The sequence below is a fragment of the Tiliqua scincoides genome, chromosome 7 (genome assembly GCF_035046505.1).
Source record: "Tiliqua scincoides isolate rTilSci1 chromosome 7, rTilSci1.hap2, whole genome shotgun sequence".
Classification (NCBI taxonomy): Eukaryota; Metazoa; Chordata; class Lepidosauria; order Squamata; family Scincidae; genus Tiliqua; species Tiliqua scincoides.
This window is the reverse complement of record NC_089827.1, coordinates 215,291-240,987: the sequence shown is the minus strand read 5'-3', so window position 1 is coordinate 240,987 and position 25,697 is coordinate 215,291. Positions and strand designations below refer to the sequence as shown.

General features: G+C 52.2%; 1 protein-coding gene across 1 annotated transcript; it reads left to right on the top strand.

Annotated features, from left to right (window-relative positions):
* The first annotated feature begins 418 nt into the window (after positions 1-418).
* Positions 419-25,536, top strand: GRM3 (glutamate metabotropic receptor 3). Its single transcript, XM_066633861.1, has 5 exons — positions 419-916; positions 5,656-6,511; positions 19,938-21,004; positions 23,301-23,475; positions 25,463-25,536. Exons 1-5 carry the CDS (start codon positions 419-421, stop codon positions 25,534-25,536), a joined length of 2,670 nt encoding a protein of 889 aa, XP_066489958.1.
* The last annotated feature ends 161 nt before the right edge of the window (positions 25,537-25,697 follow it).

Here is a 25,697-nt window from a genome sequence, read left to right as displayed (position 1 = left end):
TTCCCAGGGCAATCCCAACGCAATGGTCATTTGAAGCATGCCAGGGGAACTTACCATCTCTAACAGCACAAGTAATAACCACTTCCAGTGTCTCCCCTGCCTTTTCTGAGGAGGAAGGGCCAGACTGACTGGGTCTTATTTCTGCAGCTCTTGTGTGCACCACTCCTCAGCCAAAGGAAAGAACTTGGCTCCACAGTGCTGCATGAACCAGGTCAAAAAGTCATGTGACCCACCCGGTATGTTTCCAGCATTGAAAGCCCTCGTATTTCTCCCTTCCTCATGTTCTAAATGTCTCTCTCATCTCTTTAGAGACCTGATGGAAGACCTGACCCGCTTGCCCCGCCCTTGCCACCGGGATGGCCCTCCACACTGCCAGGCAATGCACTGAAAGGAATGAAGGTCTCCAGCACTCCTGCGGATGCTTCTTAGACTTCCCAGACCAGGACCAGTGAAGATGTTTGCAGAGCTCCGGGTGCTTGCGCTGGCTTGGTTTTCCAAAGGGATCTTCCTTTCTCTGGGCGACCACAACTTTGTCAGGAAAGAAATCAAGATTGAGGGAGACCTGGTCTTTGGTGGCCTGTTCCCCATTCAAGAGAAGGGCAGCGGGGCAGAGGAGTGTGGGAGGATCAATGAGGACCGCGGCATCCAGCGCCTGGAGGCCATGCTGTTTGCAATTGACGAGATCAACAAGGACAGCCACTTGCTCCCTGGAGTGAAGCTCGGCGTTCACATCCTGGACACCTGCTCCCGGGACACGTATGCCCTGGAGCAGTCCCTGGAGTTTGTCAGGGCGTCTTTGACTAAAGTGGACGAGGCGGAGTATACGTGTCCCGATGGGTCGTATGCAGTTCAAGAAAACGTCCCGTTGCTCATCGCAGGTGTCATTGGCGGCTCCTACAGCAGCGTCTCCATACAGGTGAGGCAGCCCAGTGGCTGGCTGGTGGCAAAGGCTCTGAAACCGCTTCCACAGATGAAGTGCTGTGAGTCTAGACAATGCGGAAATGGCTGACTTGCTTAGACTCGGTTCGTACATTTAAAGTGTTCGTAAAGGAAGAATGCCTGACCAGCCTCTTTAGGCAAACTGGCTGTTTTTTGAATCAGTTGACAGAATTTCAAGAGAGGACCCAGTCCTAGTCTGAAGGCACCAAGCCTGGTCTGGTCAGGTCTGCCTGGGGCTGGGGAGTCCCATTTCTGCCACCTTGAGCCCCCCAGGTGAAAGAGGAGTCATAAAATATGAAGATATTTTTTGTTACAATGGTTTTTATTGTGTTTTTTATGGTGTTAGTTTCTTTTATCCTTAATTATCACTACTTCTGTATTTTAATCATGATTTTAAAAAACCCACTGGAAGGGAACTTGCAAATGGCATGTTCTTCCTGAGCCCTGAGGAGGGTACAGTTTGGGGTTGTCAGAGGGTGTCGTCCGCAGTTTGCAGAGAACAAGAATCCCCAAGAAGGGAAGGTGAAGAACCGAGTCTGGAGAATGTGCTCATTGAAAACCTTGCGCCCGTCAACAGTGCACACAGTCGCAGACCTGGATTCCTTGCTCTGCGGATAAGGCTGTTCATGGCACTCGCGCTGTATGACATCGCTCTCTCTCTCTCTCTCTCTCTCTCTCTCTCTCTCTCTCTCTCTCTATCACACACACACACACACACACACACACAGATCATTGTGCAGCTTCTCACAAGTCAACATTCTGTCAGTATTTCCTTGGGGAAATATTCCCACAGCCACTGACATCTGAAGCTGTGCGTGTCCAGTTCTTAATAACTCCTATAAATACATCATTAACTAGGAAAGAATCAACATCAAATGTTTCTTACAAAGGAAGCCGCAGCCACCTCCTGCCACACTGCGGATCTCTACAGAGATGAGGGGCTCTTCGTATGCAGGCTCCTCAGTTCCTAGCAAGCCCCCCCAGTCCTCCTGGTCCACCTCTTCCCCCCCCCAGCACCATTCCTTTCCTTTGGAGGCCTCCCCCATCTCCCCTCCCTGCGCCTCGGCAAAAGAGGTCAGAAGTTATCCCACAGGCCGCCCTTCTGGCAGCAGAAACAGTGCTGCTGAAAGGACAGCCTGCAGGATCACTGGGCTCTCCCAGCGCCGCCCTTTCAGCAGCCCCACTTCTGCCAAAAGGCCACTTCATAGCTCAGCAGCCGAGAGAGGCTGATGGTGGTGCTGGGAGAACCCGACTATCACGGGGCCAGATGAGGAACTTCTGCGGGCCGTGTGGCCTGTGGGCCTTCTGTTTGACACCCCTGTTCAGCAGTGTCAGATATCTGCTCATGGAACGTCAGCTGAGCCCCCTTGTTCTGGAGGCTGCTTTTCAAATGTCTTTTGCTGAATCATGCAGTGACTTTCAGGTGAGGCTGCCGTGTTGTGTTGTGCGACTGAAATGTCCCCATGCACTGGCCTGGCCTGTCCGTGGGGCAAGTTTAGTTGGCTGCTTTGAGAGGCGGTTGGGTGCAAGCTGCGCTCTGCCCCTTCACAGCTGCCTCCCTGCCACCACCTTTTGCGCACTTCCCCACCTTCTCCTCCCTCTGTATTTTGAAATCAAGCGGCAAACGAGGGCTGGAGCAAGGAAAGGGGGAAGCCCCCTCTTGCTTCCAGGAGAGAAAGTTCTTGCCTTTGTTTGGAAAGTGAAAGAGCAGCCTTGTGACCCCATTCATGGCCGGCCGGCCCAGCCAGGAAGCGAGCTGCGCTACAGAGCAGCCTCCAGGCCCAGAAAGGGGAAAAATTCCTGTTCTGGAGGGGCGGGTGGCACCTTCCCAATCTTCCTTGCTCCAGCCCTGCTTTGCTGCTGAACCTCAGAATGGCAGAGGGAGGAGGGGGGACATCAGGCAGACGGAGGGGAGGGGGCAGGGAGGGGGCGACCTGGAGGGGGCCTGTTCTCCAGTGCCACTGCCAACCAACGTGGCAGCCAAGTGGGAGGAGGAGGAGACCACTGCAGAGCTTGTGTGCCCTGACCGGGAAGGGGACTGTCACCCCTTCCTGCTGCCTTCACCTTTCCTTCTCTTCCTCCAGCCAGTATAGCAAGCAGAGAGTTGGGGCAGTGCCCTGGGAGGAGATGGTTGCAGCACCCAAGTCCCTGTTGAGCAAAGGCCCAGGCAACATACTGTATGCTGGCACTGCCTCCCCCACCCTGCAAACTGGCCAGGAAGAAAAGATGCTGGGTGTGCAATCCCCCTGCCTGCCTGCCTGGTCAGCTTAAAAGACGCATCAGCCGTGGGGGAGAGCTTTGGACGCCTGATAAAAGGCTTGCATAGAGATGGACCCGTTTTGCATGTCGGGAGAGGCTGTCGCTGCACCGTTGACTGTGTAGATGCACGTCACCAATTTCCTGTTATTTCCTGATAACAGAAGCATATTTTGTTTCTGAAGGAATGTTGAAAGCACCATCACTCTTACACCCAAGGAAACCTGTTTTTGGAAGTGAGAATTTCCCATCCTCAAAGGAGGAAGGCCAGAAGTCGTAACTCATGCAGAGACGCAGAGGAGCGGCCCATGCTCACTGAAGGCCAGAAGGAGGTCTGGCAAGGGCAAGAACTCATGCAGAGTTGCAAGAGGCAGCCTCCTTTGCGGAAGGCTATTTGGGCTCCGGGTTGTGGTTCTCTGGTAGCACACATTCTGCAATGACTGGGCTATACTGATAGCAGGAGGACGTTGGTGGCAGTTCTAGAAACATGTTCAGTGTTCAGGTTTAGTGTGGAATGACAATGCTTAAAAGTGGGTGCAAGCTGGGCGGAAAAGGCATGTCCTCTGATGGAAAGTGCCTTTGCTGCCATGTTCTGGTTGCTAATGGCCAAGAGGCTCTTCAGGGTTCCGCTTTCCTGGGGTGTTAGAATCGCAGATAATGAATATTTAGCTGGATTTTTACTGTTCCGCCTCCAAGATGGCTGGCAGGTGACGTTCCATTGACTACATACATATTCAAATACATATTTTTTCTCTTAATGATTTCCCCTGCAGGCATGAATGTTGTTAGAGAATCTGCTTTTATGGAACACAATAAACTCCTGGTGATGCAATTAAAGGATTTAGCTCCCCAGTTTCCATGAATGCAGTGTGTATTAATTCAAATATTTATTGACAGGGGCTGGCCTCATCAGTAGTTTCTCAGTCAAGCCTTTTAGAACTTCGTGAAAGCATCAAAACTCAGAGCTGATTCCCACTTGTGTGTCCATCACTTGACAGCCACCCCCCCAACTGATTACTTGCTTGTAGGAAGGAGGCCAAAGCACCAAGGTAGACCTTGCATCTTTGTGGGTCTCCTCACAAAGGTGCAGTGGGTGGTAGTGTTCCCTCTCACACTACACACACTGCATCCTGCCAGGAGAAGAACTCTGAGATCACAGCATGGAATGTACCACTAGGCAGGGAAGCCCTTCTTCACTGTTTGACCACATTCAAGTAAAGTGCCTCCTAAGAAGAAATCAGATAAATGAGGAATATTTGATCCCAGACCACTCCCTGCTGTTCTAGTTTTCTGCTTGCAGGGAGGTGTATGTTTCTATATTTAACGTAGGGGAACTTTCTACAATTTGATGCAGTTTGGAGTGGTCCCCACCCATTCATTTTACCACCCCCACCCCATTCTGCTGTATCAGTGCTGAGTCGTCAGGCAGTTCACTTGCATGACCTCTAAGGCACTTGTTCTGCGGAGTTGCCTGTCTAGTGCACAGGGAGAGTGTCTGTGCCGCACTTTCCCCCACCCTAGTAAGGTCTACAAAGCTTGCTTTGTCTTCGTCTCTCACCATTGCTTAGCTGACAAATTAAGAGTACTCCAGCCTGCAGCAGGGCTTGAACCGGCAGCCGGAAGGAGGTCAAGAAGATCCAGATTGGGTGCCTCCACCCAGCTCTGCAGGGGCACAGCCTCAGGTCAAAGCCAGTCCAGTGATGCTCCCAAGTCTTGGCAAAGCACTCGGGCCCGGCTTTGGACATTAGTGTGGCCAGCCAGGAGACCTGTTATTACTGGTTACAAACCGCTGAGCGAGGTCTGGCAAATCTGGGTTTGGATTCCAGGACAGTTGCCTGCAGGACACATTCATGGGAGGCCTCCACACCCAGCACAGACCTGAGCTAACGGAAGTAGATTCACGTTGGGCCACGACTCCATTGAAGTCGTTATGATCTGCCAGATGTCCCAGGAGTGGTAAGTGAAAAAGGAAGGGGTGCCCTCCTTAAGGAGCTGCCAATGGGTCTCCTCAGATCTACGCCAGCTCACTTGCCAGCATGAGCCTGAGGGGAGGCGGGTCTGGGTCAGGATCTCAGCATGTGCTGCTGCCACCAAGGTCCTCCCCCTCCCACCCCTGAACCGCCTCCTCACCGGCCCAGTCCCCAACGCAATAGTCCTCCAAGCTGGCCCCGCCCACTCCTGCCGCCCCTGCACCTGCTCCAGTGGGTGTCTGGTGGGCAGGCCAAGCCTCAGCTGTTTGCACCAGTGGCCCTGGAGCACGTGGCAGCAGCACACCTTTTGTGCTGCCTGAGTGGATTGCAAGATAGACTCTGCCTAAGACTGAGCTGCAAATTGTGTCATGTTCATTTTAAGACCAGCAGTCCATGCAACACTTTGGGGCAAACTCCTGCAGGACTACCATAGCCGGTTGTTCATGTTGAAATTCCTGTGAGCAGCTGTGTGTTTTCTTCTTGCTTCCAGGTTGCAAATTTGCTACGGCTTTTCCAAATTCCTCAGATCAGCTACGCCTCAACCAGTGCCAAGCTCAGTGACAAGTCCCGGTATGACTACTTTGCACGGACGGTGCCCCCTGACTTCTACCAGGCGAAGGCCATGGCAGAGATCCTGCGCTTCTTCAACTGGACCTACGTGTCGACAGTCGCCTCTGAAGGTGACTATGGAGAAACGGGCATCGAAGCCTTTGAGCAGGAGGCTCGCCTCCGGAACATCTGCATTGCCACCTCTGAGAAGGTGGGCCGCTCCAACATCCGGAAGTCCTACGACAGCGTCATCCGAGAGCTGCTCCAGAAGCCCAATGCAAAGGTGGTGGTGCTCTTCATGCGCAGCGATGACTCTCGGGAGCTCATTGCCGCAGCCAACCGCTTCAACGTGTCCTTCACCTGGATCGCCAGCGACGGGTGGGGGGCCCAGGAGAGCGTCGTCAAGGGCAACGAGCACATTGCCAATGGCGCAATAACCTTGGAACTGGCTTCGCACCCAGTCAAAGAGTTTGACCGCTACTTCCAAAGCCTCACCCCCTACAACAACCACCGCAACCCCTGGTTCAAGGACTTTTGGGAGCAGAAGTTTCAGTGCAGCCTTCAGAACAAAAAGCCCCACGGAGAAGCTTGTGACAAACACTTGTCCGTTGACAGCGCCAACTATGAGCAGGAGTCCAAGATCATGTTTGTGGTCAACGCGGTGTACGCCTTGGCCCACGCCTTGCACCGGATGCAGCGGACCCTGTGCCCAAACACCACCAAGCTCTGCGATGCCATGAAGCACGTGGACGGCAGGAGGCTCTACAAGGACTATCTGCTGACAGTCAACTTCTCAGGTAAGGGCTTCGCGACTCTCCTGCCGTGTGTGCGCTGGGAACGCGGTGCTGCAGCTGGCGGAGGAACAGTCACTCCTGTTCACTCCACTGCCAGCCACATTTGCAGTTTAGCAAAAGAAGTCAAGTCAGTGGTCCTTTTAGAGTTGTCTGGTCAGCGGCACAACAGAAAAATGGCACCTTCCTGTTTTCTAGTGAAGGTGTGGGATGTCCCTGGCGGCAGGTGCAGGAGGAAGGCTGGAATGGACTTGGGAGTCGGGAGGCCGGAATTCAAATCCACAGTCGCCCTGGAGAGTCCCTGCCTCTTGGTCTAAGTCGCCTCACAGGGCTGTTGTGATAATAAAATTGTTGGAAGGTAGAGGGGGAAGTAGCAGAGTAATCCGCGAAAGCCCCCCTTCCTGTGGTGACGGTATGTCCCACCACCCAGAGCAGCTGCTACCAATAAAACATGCACAGGATAAAGCGGCTTGGTTAAGGCCTCAAAAGAAATACTTTCCTTACAGTTCACAGTTGATTGCAGGCACCTTCGGAGTGGGATCCGAGACCTGCTTCCTTAGGGACAGGCAGCCCAGGAGCTGTTCCCTTTGTGGGGAAGTCTGGTCAGGCTGGCAGAGCACATCCTTCTCCTTGGGTGTCAGGAGGGAGGAAGTGCACAACTGCGCATCCTGCAAGACCCACAGAGAGGGGCAGGCAGGTGGTCTCAGCTGACTGAGTTCTGCAGGCCGCAACACCCACATGCCAACAGAAATGGGATAATTCACGTAAACCAGGCAGGAGTCTCAGACATAAAGGAGCCCGTTTATCTGGCCTGCATGGTGCTTGCCTGGTCTCCTGCAGCTTCCTGCCAGTAACTGAACAGCCTCCTTCGGCTCAGCCTGAGTCAGAAATAGCACAGGGGGATTGAGGGCATTTGGGCTCGCAAGGGCTCCGCTACTGGATAAGGCCGATAAGGCCGTTTGCTTTCCTGGAAGGGGCTGCGCTGCTTCTCAGTGGGCTTCTCTCAACGAAGGACTAGGTGTAGGATGGCAGCTCTGAAGTGATGGTGAGAATGGCTTGTGCGTCCTTTGTGGAGAAAGGGGGGACTGTGCCAGTTGGCACACGCATGTGTGTGTGTGTGTGTTGCTTGGCTCTTCTGTTTATTATTTGAAGGCTGGATTTGGTTTGCATTATAAATGCTTTTTGGTTAGAGATTGTGGTCAAAGGCTCCTTATATGTGTCCGTTGGTATTTAATACGGCTGATGACTAGGAACCGCCTTTCTGTTCAGGAGGTGGGTTATACTATTACACCCTTTTTAGGATGAGAGTGGTTCTGAACTACTCGGGTCATTGACAGCTCTGCATAGTAGGGAAAATATGAGAGGAAACCATAACTGGGTCTCCCATAACTTGAAAACGTGATCAAGAGCTGCAAATTTTCTCTTCCACCATTTGCAGCTAACGGCTTCTTTTCACTGCTCTGCCCACAAATACAATATCCAGCCTGTTGGCTTGCGAAGGAGCAGTGATTCTGTCTGGGCAAACAAGAATATGAATTATTCACCCACCCGGGTCCCAATAAGTCTGCTTAATAGGGGGATTCAGGCAGCAGATTAACAGCCCAATCCTATACATGTCTACACAGAAGTAAGTCCCATTAGGGTTAATGGGGCTTACTCCCAGGAAAGTGTGGATAGGATTGGGCTGTCAGTCACTTGACCGTTTATTATGGATCGTTTTTGTGGTTTGACCTTCCGAGTGATCGATATTTCACAGCAAAGGGGAACCTACAGGGCCGTTTGCATTCGATTGGGGAGGCTTTGCTGATGAATTGGCTGTAGTTAGTTGTGACAATAGCCGGATCCTGCCTGCTGCTCTGCATGCACGTTGTGCACTGGTTTGAGGGAAATGTATGCGCGAGTGCCGTTTTGCTGGCACCGAATGTTCATGACAAATGGCAAGAGCAGCTCTCTAGCGCTTGAATCAACGTGCCCCCCTTCACTGGCCAATGCACAGAGAGCAACGTTTGAGAGGCCCCTTCTTGGGATTTGGGGGTGGAGGGCAGCACTCGCCATGCCCGCAGCAGGGGCCTCTTCCGGTGGTTGGCTTCCCACTTCTTGCAAGGCCAAAGCCCCCAGATGAAGACTGCAGGATGGAGCAGTGTCTCCTGGGGGGGGGGGGGCTTCTGACAAACATTTATGCAAGTGGGGGCTGTTCACTTCCACGGGGAAAATGTCAAGCTTGGCACTTACAGACACTGTTGCAGAAAGAGCAGAGTTTGCAGAAACAGCCTTTGGGAGCTTTCCACGCAGTACTTGGTGTTCCAGATTACCATTCATGGTAGTACCAGGAAAAACAGAATTCCACAAATGTTGTGATGCAGACACTGAGGCTGTGGGAACGTTAGATGTGAAACAAGTTCTTGGAGAGCAAACCTCGCAGTGGCTACGCTCTACCTCCCACCAGTAAAGCAGCAGTTGCAGGAGAGCAACAGCAGCCGTGGCCTGTGGTCTGCATGCCTCGCTCCTTGGGGGCTTTCCAGAAGCTTCTAGTTGTGGGAAACAAGGATCTTGCACATGATGGGCATTTGGACTGATCCAGCAGGGCTCTACTTGTGTCGACCTCAGGCCTGGCCTGGCCTGGCCTGGCCACAAGTTGGGCTGAGAAAGTCCTATCAGGCAGCAGACAGATGGGGGTGCCCTGCACCTGCCTGCGATCTCCTCCTCGCCCCTTCACCCCATGCTGCCAACTTCCTGAGATCTGAGGGTGCAGATCTCAAAGGCGCAAGGGCCTTTGACAGCAGGCAGTGACTCTTGCTTTGAGTTCATTGCTCCGGGATCTAGGAATCTCAGCCAATGGCATCCTCTAAGCACAGACCTCTCTGCTGCTTATTTTACAATTGCAATTCTAACTGCCTTGTGTCATCTTTGCCTTTCACTGCAAATATCATCCTGAGCTCAAAGACTGTCTGGCACTGTTTCCCATGCAGCACTTTAGCTTCAGGGCACTTCACCTGCAGTTGAACCAAGCTGTCCTCTCAGCTCTCCAGCACAAACCCAGGTGGCTCTAAGGGAGAGGGAGAATTCCAGGGAATGCTGAACTGGTGCTGCAGAGGCCCCTTTTCAAAGATCTCTGCAGCCATTGTTCACCTTCAGGCTCTCCTTGGCTCTGGTCTCTCGCCTTCGGAGCAAAGAAATGATACATCAACAGCCCTTTCCTGTCCTTCTCCTGCCTTCCCCAAAGTTGGCTGATTGTTCCCGAGCCGATTCAGTGGAGCAAGAGATGAGGAAGTGGAATGAGGTGAGGAGTGGTCCTTGGTCTCTCTCCAGGAGGGCTGCGGGGTCTGTAAGCCAGGCGTGCTGTTGGGGTGTCATGCAGTCCAGGTCTTGTGCTCCAGTTCCTCTAGGCTTGTCAGCTCTCAAGGTCAGACTCGGCCTTCACTAGTTTCTGAAACAGAGGCTTATTTTCCAGCCTGACGTCGTGTTAGAAATTCTTGAACGGTAAGAACAGCCCGGCTGGATCAGGTCATTGGCCCAGCTAGTCCACCCTCCTGGTTCTCACAGTGGCCCACCAGGTGCCTCCGGGAGCACACAAGACAGCTGGAGACTTGCACCTGGTGCCCTTCCTCGCAGCTGGCATTTTGCGGTAAAGACCTGTTCACACATCTAGGGCTGCTGGGGGCTGATCTGTCATCTTAGCCTGTCTTAGGATGTGAGCTGCCTTGGGGCCCAACTCTCCAGCACCGGTGCAGCTGAACCAACAAGTACTCCCAGCATTGTGCGGTGGGGGTAGTCACAGAAGCCCCTCAGGGTAAGGAGACATTGGCTCCCTTCCCTTGGGACCGCACTGGGTGGCCTGGCGCTGGGCACTCAAGCTCCAGGAAGAGGGGAGAGGCGGGTATGAGTTTTCTAAATAAACAAACATTCCGTAGCCTCCAGGGCAGTCTTGGAGTGTGGCTGCCCTCTGCCACTCCTTCCTCCTGCACAGCTGTCCCTCAGCATTGGCGCCTGGACCGGGCTTCACAGGCCGCTTCGACCTGGTAAGGGAGGCTTGTGCTGCCCATCACTAATCAGGCCACAGCGGAATCCCAAAGACGCCTGGCTCTCAGGCAGCAGCACACCAGGCGCCCATCACAGGAGCAGTCGTGTTTTCTGCGCTCTGGAACTCTGCACTTCAAAGATGGCATCGGAAATCTGCCATAGCTGTGCAGTCTTGAGGGAACTCCAGTGGTCTGCATGCCCAGCACATTCTGAGCATTTGGTTCCATTCCTGTTCCCTTCTGGGAGTTCCACTCAAAAAAGTCCCAACTTGGGAAAAGGCTGCCCCTTCCTCAGTTCACCCAGGAAGGCCTGGTTGGGCCTCTCATCCATTAGCAAGCCACATTTCCATACTCATCTCTCCACAAATCTGGGGACCAGCCTCAGCAACCAACTTTATATAGTCACAGGTAATATGTCTCTGGAAGCTTCTTTCTGAACCAAATAATTACCCCCCCCCAATGGCTCTCTCTCTCTCTCTCTCTCTCTCTCTCTCTCTCTCAGCGTGTGGTTGGTCTGTAGAACTCCTTGCCACAGGATGTGGTGATGGCGTCTGGCCTGGACGCCTTTGAAAGGGGATTGGACAAGTTTCTGGATGAAAAAATCCATTATGGGTTACAAGCCATGATGTGTATGCGCAACCTCCTGATTTTAGAAATGGGTTATGTCAGAATGCCAGATGCAAGGGAGGGCACCAGGATGAGGTCTCTTGTTATCTGGTGTGCTCCCTGGGGCATTTGGTGGGCCGCTGTGAGATACAGGAAGCTGGACTAGATGGGCCTATGGCCTGATCCAGTGGGGCTGTTCTTATGTTCTTAACTACAATTCCCAGGAAGCCTTGCAAGTCTCTTGTTATCTGGTGTGCACCCTGGGGCATTTGGTGGGCTGCTGTGAAATACAGGAAGCTGGACTAGATGGGCCTGTGGCCTGATCCAGTGGGGCTGTTCTTATGTTCTCTCTCTCTCTCTCTCTCTCTTTGTGTGTGTTTAAGGCTTTTATTTATTGTTGCCCTACATTGTACATTTATTGTAGAACTGTGGAAGCTGCCTTGGGCTTTGGCTTCAGCAGGGGGAAGGCAGGATATAATTTTTTTTTTTCCCAATGATATATTAACAGCTGCAGTTCCTGCAAGCTGGGAACTTACCAGCTCAATTTCTGCCCCAGCCAGAAACTTACTTGGTGGACCCCGAACAAGCCTCCTGTTGGAATTTGGGGGTGAGGATGCTGAATTGCCATACAGGGTGGATGTCCTGAGGATTGCTGGTAGAATGCCTGTGGTCCGCCTTGAGCACTTTAACATGCTAGCCAAATATATGCTAAGCGGCGGTATCAGATGTGGTGAAGAAAGCAGGCATGGCTGTGTAGAATACGGTCCAAAGAGCTCATGCCATTGGATGCTACAAATTCACAGAAAAAGAATGTGAAATGTCCAAAAAAGTTGTTTGTGGTGATCTAGAGCCACGAACAGCCACTTCCTGAAACATGATCTGCTTTACATGTGCACCTCAGATGTCTTAGTGTAACTTGGGAATGCAAGAAACAGGTACGTCAAACAAGCACCCTTTGCAGGAGCCATGATTGGCTGCAGCTCCAGGTTGAGCACACGCGTGGCACCAGATGTGGTTTTCCTCTCTGCCTCATAAGAAATTGTCTACAAAACATTGTCCCTGTTGCAGAAGCCTCTCTTTGGGAAGAATTTGGCAAGGTAGGAATCTTCCAGTCAAGGTTGACGCTGCTTCTGCCACCCATACTTTGGTCTTATCTATTAAGTGAAAAAGACAACAAGCCTGCAGTGTTGGCTGCCAAAGATAGTACTGCCTGTTATGGGGTTGATGGTCATAAGGTTGCACGACCCTGGCAGGGGGCATGGCTTGGAGTCAGTGCGGGAAGGCCCCACCTGGAGTTGGGCAATCAGCTGACACCCTTCATTGGAGCAGCCTCCCCAGGACACGCGTTCCCTTATCGCTGCAGGGCTCACGCTTCCCTCTGTAACTAAGTTCAGTAAAAGTGGCCCTTTCGCTTCCCACCTCGCTTCCACAGAGCTCCCAAATCATTCCAGCACCAGAGTGAGCCGATAGTGGACCTGAGTTAATTCACCACTCTGCAGTTCCCTGCACTCCTGCAGAACACCTTCCTGGCGCGGCACTGTGCGTTCTCTGGTGCCATCTACAGGGAGACGGACAAATGACACACGCGGCAGTCAATCTGCAGGACGGACGTTGCCTGAGCAGGCTCTGTTCAGAGGGGGATTGTGCCTTCCTGAATTGGCCCTTTGCCTAGAAGATTGTCCTCCTGCCTCTTCATGTGAAGATCCTTTCCAGATCAGGTGAAGGGGTCGTCCAGTCCTGTTTTCAGTAGTGTCCAGCCACAGGAAACGCAAAAGCAGGCATGGGGCGGTGGCCTCTCCTTGTCCCTTGCCTCGGGCGCTCAGAGGGACCACACCAGAGGCACCCAAGGAGAGCTCCATTCCACTCTCATGACCAACAGGTGCAGACTGTCTACTGGCTATGAACGGGTCTCTCCTTTTCTGCGCTGCTCTCAGAGTCAGGCCACCGTAACCTCTCAGCTGAGTTCTAGATCGCGCTTGTCAGAGCAGGTTGTCCTGCTGTGGCAGCCCTCACTCTCTGCTGATCCTCAGGAAGGTGCTGTTCTGCTTCTGGGCACACCTTTGACAGCCCCAAAGCAGCAGAGTAGCTAGAGGGGTGCAGCACTGTAAGTGCAGGCTCCCAGCCGTGGGGGTAAGCTGCCCCTCCCGCTTGCCATGGGAACCATTGAGGCAGCCACAGTGCAGCACTGGGGCACGTGGGACGGGCTACTTACCCATACGGGCGGGAGCCAGCACTTACTTACAGTTTTGCACCCCTCTAGCTATGGTACTGCCCCAAATGAAGGCAGTCCTCTCTGCTGTCTTTGTGGTTGGAGTATTCAGAAATACTCCATATTCAGAAATACGCCCTCTCTCACACACACACAGATCTTTATCTGGATTTGGGGTGGCAACGGATGCACCAATGTGACTGAGTTGGTCAATTTAACCCTTTCGTCCAAAGAGGAGATGAGGCCGTCTTTGCAGAAGCCGGGGGAGGGGGGGACTTTGAGAGCAGGTCCTGAACTTCATTCCTTTCCCTCATTTATCTTAGTTCAAATCCTGGTTTATTTCAGGCACCAAATAGTAGAGAAGGTGTTAACAGTTACAGAATTGTGTTTATTGTTTTATTAATTTGGTCAATTTTAAGCTGCCTTTCCCTCCCTAATGGTGCCCAAAACAGAAATATAATCAATACAACAGTGCAACAAAAAGACCACTAAAAGACCAACAGGCACCGCATCAGAGGACAACAGCAGAACCGTTCAAACTGTTCAAGCAGCAGTAGAAGACAAAGCGGAGCAAGAAAAACCATTATCAAAAGCAGCAAAAAACTGGACACTGCAAATCAACAGTAACAGAGGGCAACTTAAGTGCCCAAAGCGGCACATTCACCCACCAACCACTCAAAGGAGAGGAGTCTTCAGACCCTGCCAGGCTCTGCTAGGAAGACCCTGGGAGGGTGCAGATCTCAAATCAAAATGGGGGGGGGGGAATTCCATATTTATCATCCTGCCACAGAAGAAGCCTTGCCCCTTGTCACTGCCCCCCTGGCCACAGTCAAAAGTGCCACAAGCAGAGGGATCCCTCAGTTGATTCCTGGAGATGGGTGGTATGTCTAGAAGGTGGTCCCTCAGATCCCCTGGTCCCATCCTAAAAGGTCTCAAAGGTCAAGACCAGCATCACAGGGTGATCTCATCCTTTGGTGGTTGTGCACTGCCAGCCACTTCAACTAGTTGAATATCAACTGCCTTTAAAAACAAATCAGCAGGTCCATATGTGCTTAATTCCACTGAAATAAATCATATCAACAGTGCCTTTTTGATACATTGGAGGAAGCATGTGAGACAGCTAACAATTTCGTAAACAGAAGCTGCCACACCTTGTCAAGCCATTAGAGCAGTGGTACTCAAACTGGTGGGTCATGACCCACCCCCTCGTGTTACGATGCCCTGTTCCCTTTAAGGGGCGGGGGCAGGGGGAAAGCAGTGAACTGATCCTCAGGATCATGCCCCTGTGGGGGAAGGGGGGCTATTTAGTTTAAAAATAAGTTGGTTTCATCAACTTCCAACTTTCACTGTTTCAAAGCTGTGGGGAGCCTGCAGGCGCTCCCGCATCTCCCGGACCCTGAGAGCACATATGCTTAGTTTAAAAATAGCCCCCTTCCCCCACAAAGGTGCAATCCTGGATCACTTTGCTGCCTCCACCCCCGCAAAGACTTACCCCAGGAGTAAAGCTCTTGAGAAGTTTGAGAGCCAATGCGTTAAAGCAGGGGTCTCTAAACCCCGGCCCAGGGGCCAGATGCGGCCCACGGCAAGCCTCTAGCCAGCCCGCAGCCAACCTCTGATCTCCTGAGAGTCTCTGGCCCAGTTGACCAAACACAACCAGAGTTGTGCTTATGGGGTGGGACAGTGGGAGTCCATTTAAGTGTGTGCTTTATTTCTTGGGCTGTGTTGGTGCTGGGAAATCCTGGGCATTTGAGCCCATTCATTTATTCACTCATCTAAGTTCCATCTCTAATATATTTACTTAAATTTTATATTTAATTTTTTTTCCTGCCCTCGACACTGTGCCGGATATTTGATGCGGCCCTTCAGCCAAAAAGTTTAGAGACCCTGCAAAGGGAAAGCTGAGATTGTGCACTTGTTGAAGAGGGAAAGTGAGGTCTGTCGGCTGGGGGACGGCAGGATCGCCCTGGGTCTGGATGATCACTGGGCTTCTCAGCACTTGATGGCAGTGTGACTGTGTGGACTGAGAAAGCATCACGTGTGACTCTTCTCACTGCAGTGCTGCTCTGCTTCAGCCCCCACATGTACGATCTGCCATCATTTGACACTGTTGTCGTTCAACCTGGAGGCTGCATTGGCTGTTGCAGAAATTTGGACTGGCAGCAACAGCCTCTGCGAGGCAGGAAGTGCTCCTAGACCTCAAGGACACTTCCAACCCCATCCATGTGACTTCAGACATGATCACATTTCTGCAGACAAAGGCCTGTGTGATTGTGACTCACCTGATGACCTTCTGGCCAAAAAGCAAAGAATCATGGCTGCTCAGTGAGCACTGAGTTCATTCATGACACCCTTTCTAGCCACCTGCAGGTGCTCTCAGGGTCTCTGCCTCACTCCAACTACATGATGAATGCTACACCTGCCCAAATGCCTGAGCTGATGCCATGTCTGAACCAAAGCACAGGTTTTCTGTATTCCTCTGACCATAGCTGGGAGGAGGCCCATCTAGTTAACACTGCCTACAGTGTGATAAACACTGTGAGGAGCTCCAGAAGGATCTCTCCAGACTGGCAGAATGGGCAGCAAAATGGCAGATGCGCTTCAGTGTCAGTAAGTGTAAAGTCATGCACATTGGGGCAAAAAATCAAAACCACATATAGGCTGATGGGTTCTGAGCTGTCTGTGACAGATCAGGAGAGATCTTGGGGTGGTGGTGGACAGGTCCAATGTGCGGTGGCAGTAAAGAAGGCCAATTCTATGCTTGGAATCATTAGAAAAGGTATTGAGAACAAAACGGCTAGTATTATAATGCTGTTGTACAAATCGATGGTAAGGCCACACCTGGAGTATTGTGTCCAGTTCTGGTCGCCGCATCTCAAAAAAGACATAGTGGAAATGGAAAAGGTGCAAAAGAGAGCGACTAAGATGATTACGGGGCTGGGGCACCTTCCGTAGGAAAGGCTACGGCGTTTGGGCCTCTTCAGCCTAGAAAAGAGACACCTGAGGGGGGACATGATTGAGACATACAAAATTATGCAGGGGATGGACAGAGTGGATAGGGAGATGCTCTTTACACTCTCACATAATACCAGAACCAGGGACATCCACTAAAATTGAGTGTTGGGAGGGTTAGGACAGACAAAAGAAAATATTTCTTTACTCAGCGTGTGGTCGGTCTGTGGAACTCCTTGCCACAGGATGTGGTGCTGGCGTCTAGCCTAGACGCCTTTAAAAGGGGATTGGACGAGTTTCTGGAGGAAAAATCCATTATGGGGTACAAGCCATGATGTGTATGCGCAACCTCCTGATTTTAGAAATGGGTTAAGTCAGAATGCCAGATGTAGGGGAGGGCACCAGGATGAGGTCTCTTGTTATCTGGTGTGCTCCCTGGGGCATTTGGTGGGCCGCTGTGAGATACAGGAAGCTCGACTAGATGGGCCTGTGGCCTGATCCAGTGGGGCTGTTCTTATGTTCTTAACTACAATTCCCAGGAAGCCTTGCAGGTCTCTTGTTATCTGGTGTGCTCCCTGGGGCATTTGGTGGGCCGCTGTGAGAAACAGGAAGCTGGACTAGATGGGCCTATGGCCTGATCCAGTGGGGCTGTTCTTATGTTCTTAACTACAATTCCCAGGAGGCCTTGCAGGTCTCTTGTTATCTGGTGTGCTCCCTGGGGCATTTGGTGGGCCGCTGTGAGATACAGGAAGCTGGACTAGATGGGCCTATGGCCTGATCCAGTGGGGCTGTTCTTATGTTCTTAACTACAATTCCCAGGAGGCCTTGCAGGTCTCTTGTTATCTGGTGTGCTCCCTGGGGCATTTGGTGGGCCGCTGTGAGAAACAGGAAGCTGGACTAGATGGGCTTGTGGCCTGATCCAGCGGGGCTGTTCTTATGTTCTTAACACATTTTGGTGACACAATGCTAAGGCCAGCTCTGATGATCAGCCTGAATCGGTCAGGCCTTGCCAGCCACTTTAGCAATGCTATAAATCATTCACTGTGCAGCTGGGAGCTCCTTTCACCTATCAAGCCTGGTCCTCTGAGGCCCTCTTCAGGCACTCCTTCCATCCACTTCGGTGGAGCATGCATCAGAAGAGCACTTTGCAGTTTGCTAAAAGGCCCAGAGGTGGAGTGAGCCTGTTGGAAAAAAAATTGACTTTTAATCTCCTTTGTAATTAGAATTTGATTGCTGGTATAAATTAGCTTGCAGTGCCGGCTGCCTTTTATGCCAGTCATTTCCCCAAGTGAGTTACTTGAAATTAAATGATTCTTATCAACCCCAAGGCGTCAGTGTTTAAAATTTCAGAGTGTGTTTCTGGACTGAAGAATCATAAATTATACAGAATTGTATTTCTTTTTAAAACTTAGTTGAGCCTTGATGTTATTCCCTTTTTAATTATATCGTTCTGAAAACAAGCCATGTGAAGAAAATTGGACTGGCAATCTGTAGAAAATGAGTGTAATGTCCATAGCGGGTGAAGACCCCACCCCCGGCATGCGACCGAACGCGGGGGGCTTACCCTTTTGATGACGGGCGGTTGTTGGTGGAGAGAAGGATGGGAGACAGACACAGTCGCTTTACGCAGTTGATTTACTTGTGTCGTACGTTTGACATTCATGGGGCCTGTTACGTCACAGGCCCTTTTGGCTTACATGGATTTGTGCCTTCGGCGCACGCTTGGATCATTCCCCGACCCTTCCCAACCCTTTGAGGTTCCAGGCGGAGCTCTCTGGCAGGTGCCTTATGCCCCGGGATATGGGTTCCCCAGGGGTTGGTCGCCTGCTGCACTGGTGTTGGGGGTCAGCCCAGATGTCCTCAGGAGGCCCCCAGGTACCTCAGTGCATGGACCTCGATCAGCTGGCCAGCACTGGGGAGATCTGACTGAGAGTCCTTGGGCCTGTGGCCTTGCTTCTCCTGGGGTCACCCCAGGGACCCAGGAAGCCCAGGCAGGTCCCGGTCCTGGGGTCTCCCAGTCCCGGTTCGTTCCCTCCAGGACCGGGGCAGTCAAGACCCCTTTCAGGTGATGGACCGGCAGAATAAGGCCGGGGTTGCTACCCCCTCTGGCCGCCCCTCTGGCGCTGCTGCTGCCTGGAGAGGAGTGACCTCTCCCTAGGCCGCCCAGGCTTCTTATGAGCCTATGTCTAGCTTAGCCAGCCCCACCCTATCCAGCTGTTTGAGGCTCCCAGGAGGCCATGGGCCGGGGGCCCAGTCCTGGCAGTACTTGTGACTTACCCCCAAGGAGGCCCCTACCCATGAGGAGACCCCGGCCACAGGTGACAATGAGATACAAAAGTAAGGTTTGTCTGACCTGGAAGTCTTCGTTTCAGAGTACATTCCACCAAATTCAAAATATTTGTGCAGCAGGGACTTATATTCTTCCCCCTCCCCCCCCCCCCCCACACACACATTGCTGGCACCTGCCTGAAGCACATGTACCTGTATGAAGATCACCCATCCTATAAGTTCCCAAGGAGGTCCAAATTGGTCTTCCTTTGCACACATGAATCAGCTCTCTTCCCAGTGGAATGGGAATGGCCATTCTTTCTGTTCGATAAGGTGAGGCTGTTGTTTCGGTTGGTAGGCCTGGGGGACTGTGACTACCAAAGTAGTCCCCCTGTCTTGTCACTTAGCCTGAGCCTTGGGGTCTAAGCTAGAGATAAATGGCTGGATCATGTGGGAAGCCTCATGCATTCGTCTAGGCTTGTGAAAATATGTCGATCTGGAAAAAGCAGGTCAAATGAATTATTCACTGACGTGACTTTAAGGGCTTCATCAGAGTGGCTGAGGACCTTTGCTGAATTGCAACTGGAAAGAGAAGGTTCTGAAATAAAATGGTCATTTATAGGAAAAGTCATGTTTTTTTTTAAAAAAGGCTGGAAAAAGTATCCCAACATGAATAGCAAAAATAGGGGGAAAAAGATATCTGGGCAAAGCAGTAACCCAAAGAGCAGAGCTGGACAGACCATATTCAGTAGCACTGGAATGCTGAGATTTCCAAAATTCTGGAAAGATCTAAGTTCAGTTGAACCAAGGATGTGAGGGAAGAGGCTAATGCCAATTGATGTATATTACATTGGCTTATATCTGTGATGTTTTAAGCAGTCTTCAAAAAATATAATGTGCCTGACAATCCCAGCAGGGAGTCAGGATTTGCAGCAGCTGCCTGAGTGTGTACATAGCAGCAGACTTGGGTTTGTTGCTACATAGAGTGTGAAATGGCCCAGAGAGTCTTCACTGCAGTAACGTCGCAAGTCACTCACCAGAAGCAACACCAACATCACTGGCAGCAGTGAGAACACTCTTAGAGATGGTTTTCCACAGTCCAACGTAGCCAGAGGAGGGCCTTCATGCCAACACACACGCACGCACACACACACACACACACACAGAGAGAGAGAGAGAGAGTGAGAGAGACTCTGTATAACTCAATGGGAAAAATACGCATTTACACCGAATGAGCCTTGGCTGATTTAAGTTTGCCAGAGCTGTATATTCAAGAATGGTCTTTAAGAACAGTAGAGTGACCTGGCTATTTAAATACACATTAAAGTAAGAAAATGCAGACCCAGCAACACATTATTTTCTCTCTTTGTTATTTCTCTAGCTCCATTTAGCTCTTCCAAATCAGCGGACAACACTGTGAAGTTTGATCTCTATGGAGATGGGATCGGCCGGTACAATGTCTTCAATTTCCAGCAAAATGGTGGGAGATTCTCCTACTTGAAGGTGGGCCAGTGGGCGGAAACCTTGACCCTTGATGTGGACACCATTCACTGGTCGAGAGGCCGCATTCCCACTGCCCAGTGCAGTGACCCCTGTGCCACCAATGAGATGAAGAGCCTGCAGCCAGGAGATGTCTGCTGCTGGATCTGCATCCCCTGCGAGCCCTTCGAGTACCTGGTGGACGAGTTCACCTGCTCGGCCTGTGCCCCCGGGCAATGGCCCACTGCAGATCTCAGCGGCTGCTACGACCTCCCAGAAGACTACATCAAGTGGGAAGACGCCTGGGCGATTGGCCCCGTGACCATCGCCTGCCTGGGCTTCATCTGCACGTTCCTGGTGGTGGGGGTCTTTGTCAAGCACAACACCACTCCTCTGGTCAAAGCCTCAGGCCGTGAGCTGTGCTACATCCTCCTCTTTGGAGTCTTCCTCTCCTACAGCATGACTTTCTTCTTCATCTCCAAGCCCTCACCGGCGATTTGCACCTTGCGCCGTCTGGGTCTGGGCACCTCTTTCGCCATTTGCTACGCTGCCCTGCTGACCAAAACAAACTGCATTGCCCGGATATTTGATGGGGTGAAGAGCGGAGCTCAGCGGCCCAGATTCATCAGCCCCCGCTCCCAGGTCCTGATCTGCCTCAGCCTCATCATGGTGCAGATTGTAGTGGTGTCCGTGTGGCTGATCTTGGAGGCTCCAGGAACCCGCAGGCACACCCTCCCTGAGAAGAGGCAGGCGGTCATCTTGAAGTGCAACGTCAAGGACGCCAGCATGCTGATCTCGCTGACATACGACGTCATCCTGGTCATCCTGTGCACTGTGTATGCCTTTAAAACAAGGAAGTGCCCAGAAAACTTCAACGAGGCCAAATTCATTGGTTTCACCATGTACACAACGTGCATCATTTGGCTGGCCTTCCTCCCAATCTTCTACGTGACTTCCAGCGATTACAGGGTAAGTCTTTCGGCCTCCATTCCAGTTGCTCTCACAGAGTCCTGCTAGTATTGAGCTCCTTTCTCTTGTGTCCCTGGCTGACATCTCACCCTGTTAACACACTGCTAAGCATTTTACGAACAAGAGAAGGAAAGACTGGCTGAGCAGAGGAGTTCGGCAGAGCGGGCAGGACTCTTCAGGTCCTTACTATGTTCCTGGATGCTTCCAGCCTTAGAAACAGCAGGCATTTTTATGCTTCAGAAGACCTGCTTTGGCCCAGACACTTGCATATCTATTATTATTATTATTATCATTGGTTGGTTGGTTGGTTGGTTAACTCCATAACGGTACACAGCACTTTTACAGAGAAACCCAAGCAAAAAAACACTAGGACTTTGCAGTCTTTGTGCCTCAGTTGCTCAGCATTTGACGACTTGGAGCAGGTGCTGTGAACTGTCTCTGTCGAACTGCGGTGGACACAACTTGCCCCCGTGGCAGAGGGAGGCACACTGGCCCTTCTGGTTTTCAGTGCTGAGACGTCTTCACTCTGACTTCCACTGTGGCTGCTGTGCTGAAGTTTGGACTTCAGTTTTTGGACAGTTCTGCCTGCAGTGACTTCTCTGGTGGTGGCTCATCCAGACATGCAAGTCACACTCCATGCTGCATTGTGATGATGATTCATTTGTGAATCATCCCATGCCACACCAACCTTTCTTCCTGATGGGGTTTCTGTGTCTCAGGCGCTGCCAGAGCTTGTCACGCATGTCCGTCTGTGGAGGTAAAAACAAACAGTTTCCTGGCACCTTCAAGGTGAACACATTTGTTCCAGCAAAGACTTTGTGGACCAGAGTCCATCCTTCAGGCACATGACAGAGCAGACAACACAGAACAGACCAAGCAAAAGGGCAGACATGAAGAGGGAAAGAGGCGTCATGTGGGCTGCCGAGAGATAAGTGTGTGGGAGAGGGAGAGAAGTGGAGCCTGGAGCTTGAGGGCTGGAGGGTGCAGGGGTGAGGGGGAAAGGAGGCAAAGGGGAACTGGGAGGAAAAAGTGCCTGTGCGTGGGACCAGGGCAGGAGGCCATGACTGGAGCCAAGGAGCAAGGGGACAGGAGCCCCTCGGTGGACTGGGAAATCCCGTTGCGCGCTTGCACTGAGGAAGTTGGTCTCTCCCTCTGACTAAACTCTCCTAAGTATCCCTGGAGCTGCTCAGAAGAGCTCATGCAACACAGCAGAGCGACTTGGAATTGAGCAAGTGTGGTGTCCATCAAGGATGACCCTCATGAGAACTGGGCAGAGCAAGGGCACCAAGACCAGGAGAGTCTCTCGCTTACTGGCAGAGAGAGAGCTGGGAAGCAGAGCCCTAAATCCAGCTCTTGGGGAGGGAAGCAGTGCAGGGTCGCTGGGGCTGCTTCTCCAGGGAGGAGAGTGACCTGGAAGGCAGCCCACCAGCATGTCTGTCTGGCCTGCAGCTGTGGTCACCCACATGTGTTTCATCTCAAGTCAGGAAAGGGCTTTTGTCACTGGGTCAAGCTTGCAGTGTCAGCAAGAGATGGTCAACCCTGGGCAGTCAAGAAGGCACCTGGTGGAGCAGCTGGTGGCCTGCTGAGAAGTGGGGCTTTTCTCTGGGGGTCTCTGGCCCTCAGTCTTGGAACTGGTGCCAATCCCCTGTTCCCCCCCCCCTGCACCTAACACATGCCCTCAAATTGGAAAGAAAGGGAAAGACTGACCAGGCAGCAAGAGGCTGCTGGCCTCGGAGGAGCAGCAGTGGGGGGAGGGAGGGCGCTGCTTCTGGGAAGTGTGCAGACATGTTGTGCTGGCATCTCACTGGAAACAGACCCAGGCAGGTCTGGCCCAGCAGGAAGCCGTCTGTTTCTTTACTCAGCGTATGGTTGGTCTGTGGAACTCCTTGCCACAGGATGCGATGATGGCATCTGGCCTGGATGCCTCTAAAAGGGGATTGGACAAGTTTCTGAAGGAAAAATCTATTACGGGTTACAAGCTATGATGTGTGTGCGCAACCTCCTGATTTCAGAAATGGGCTATGTCAGAATGCCAGATGCAGGGGAGGGCACCAGGATAAGGTCTCTTGTTGTCTGGTGTGCTCCCTGGGGCATTTGGTGGGCCGCTGTGAGATACAGGAAGCTGGACTAGATGGGCCTATGGCCTGATCCAGTGGGGCTGTTCTTATGTTCTGTCCCCCAAAGGAAGCAGTCCTGGGCTCTGCAAGGGTTCTGATGTGGACAGGGAGGGTCACAGCCTCTGGGGCAGGGCTCAGGCCTCCCTCCTGCTTCTGCAATGGTTTCCTCCTCCCTGCAGGTCCAGACCACGACCATGTGCATCTCTGTCAGTCTAAGCGGCTTCGTCGTCCTGGGGTGCTTGTTTGCCCCCAAAGTGCACATCATCCTCTTCCAGCCCCAGAAGAATGTGGTCACTCACCGGCTGCACCTCAACAGGTTCAGCGTCAGTGGGACGGGCACCACTTACTCCCAAGGTAATTCCAAAGTCAGGCCACCCGGCTTTCTTCTCCTAAAAAAGTTCCAGTGTGTTTTGATTCTGCATTCGTAATTCGTCCACCACTTTTCCAGCGAGAAAAATGCAGCAGCCGAGGGAGTTTGCGGCCTGTCATTTCAGAGCAGTTGGGTAAGAGCACTAGATTCCATTCAAATCAACTGAATTTGTGGGAGACACACACATTTCAAATACAATAACGATGCAGCCAGGCAAGCGCGGAAGGCAACCCAGAAGGACAAGGCAGCAGCACTTTTAAATTATAGCAAAGATCAGGACGTGAAACAGACGTAACTAAAACCCAAACCACGGGAAGCTGCAGGCTTGATGCCAGCTGGCCAACATGCCAGGGTTGTTGTTTGGCCCAGGCGTGTTCATAAAAGCTTTGCCAGGCGGCATGCTGCCCTCTGCAGCCGCGTTGAGGAAAGGACATGGGTTGATCCTTCTTGGGAAAGTAAAGGCTCAACTGTTGGGAGTTTTATTGTCCTCTAATGTGGACATGCAGAGCCATTGTGGGAGGCAGGGTTGGACGCTCCCTTTGCTCCCCTGCTGGACCCATGCGTTTCAAGAGCCGCCCCCACGGGCCTTGCCCCTCCCTTCAATTCCTGATGAGCCCCCCACCCCCGGCACAGGACTGTTTGCTGCACATGCTGCCAGGACTGCTAAAAAGCAGCCCGATTGATGTGCGTGTCGAGGACAGTTTGGAAGACTCGCCACCACCAAGTGAAGAAGAGGTGTGCAGAACCTGCACTTCCTACATGGAGTCCGTTTACTGGTAAAGGCTTCATCCAAACTGGCCCCATGAACCAGCAGAGGAAGTGCTGGATGTGGCCCGCAAGACTGATGGTCCTACTGGGGTGGAGGCTTGTCAAGGGGCACTTTCAGAACTCCTAGGCTGTCCCTGGACAAGTTGCAGCCTCCACTTCCACCTGGGCCTGCCTGGCTTACTTCAGTCAACGAAAGTATTTTAGTTGATCAAGGCCTTGTGATGCTGGAACTCGTGAGGCCCTTGAGGTGGAGCAAAAGCCAGGCTGCTCCTGCGGTCTTCCAGGCTGCTGCTTTCAATGACCAAAGGTGTGGCGTGTGCCCCGTGGCTGCACTGGTGTTGGTAAGTTGGCAGTGAGGGGGAGGAGGGGGAACGTCAGGGGGTGGGGAGTAGGCTGGATTGAACTTGGTGGCAAAGACGTATGCCAGAGCTTTACCCCCCCGCCCCCCCAATATTCAGACCAACCCAGCCCTTTCTCTCCTTGGACTTGCACTAGCTGCATAGCTGGCATGGGTGTGAGTAGACCTATAGGCAGCCATGTGGCCTACCTGGTGGTAAGTATAAAAGATGACCTTCTGCCCCCCCCCATTACCACTGGGTGCAGCCTGCACTCAGTCACCATGGCTGCATCGTCCTCGATGGTGGGACAGGATCAGGCTGGGAATTAATGGCGTGGAACCCATTTTCATCAGCAACGCCAAACTTCATCAGTGGTGCTCAGAGTTCGACACCCTCCTTGTCTGATGCGTAGCTGGCATGAGCAGCCTGAAGTGCTTCACTGTGCAGGTCAGGCTCGTCTTGGCAGAATCCGAGGCATGTCTAGTCAGAAGTAAGTCCCACTGAGTTCAGTGGGGCTTACTCATGGGCAAGTGCATATAGGATTGCAGCCTTGGACACTCATGACCTCCTCCAAAGGGTTCTTGGACTTGTAGTTTGTGGAAAGTGTCGAGGATTCTTGGTGAGACTCTCCAGACACTGCCAAGACTTGCTGCCTAAAGCTCACCTGGGGGCTCCATCGGTCTGAAGGGCTCCGGTGTGGCCTGCAGACCCACCACCTGTTTCTGTTTCGACATGTGCTTGATTTTGAGCCACCTAGTTGTGCTCCTCATCAGCCCAAAGCAGGGGGGCTGGGGGGAGGAGAACACTTGTTCTGAAAAGACAAATGAAGTGTCTCCGCAGCTGATGCAGTTTCTTCCTCTTCCAGCCTCCACCACCGTGTATGTTCCGACGGTCTGCAACGGGAGAGAAGTGGTGGATTCCACCACCTCGTCGCTGTGATCCTCCAGTTGGTTCTCACATTCCCAGACTGTTAGGAGGTCTTGCACAGTTCTTGTGCTCTCTGGAAAAAGAGAACATTTTACATAGACTAGTCGGGATTTTTTTGCTAGAAACAGTGTAATAAATTATTTTTGAGGACTCTACAGTAGCTAGTGATGTTC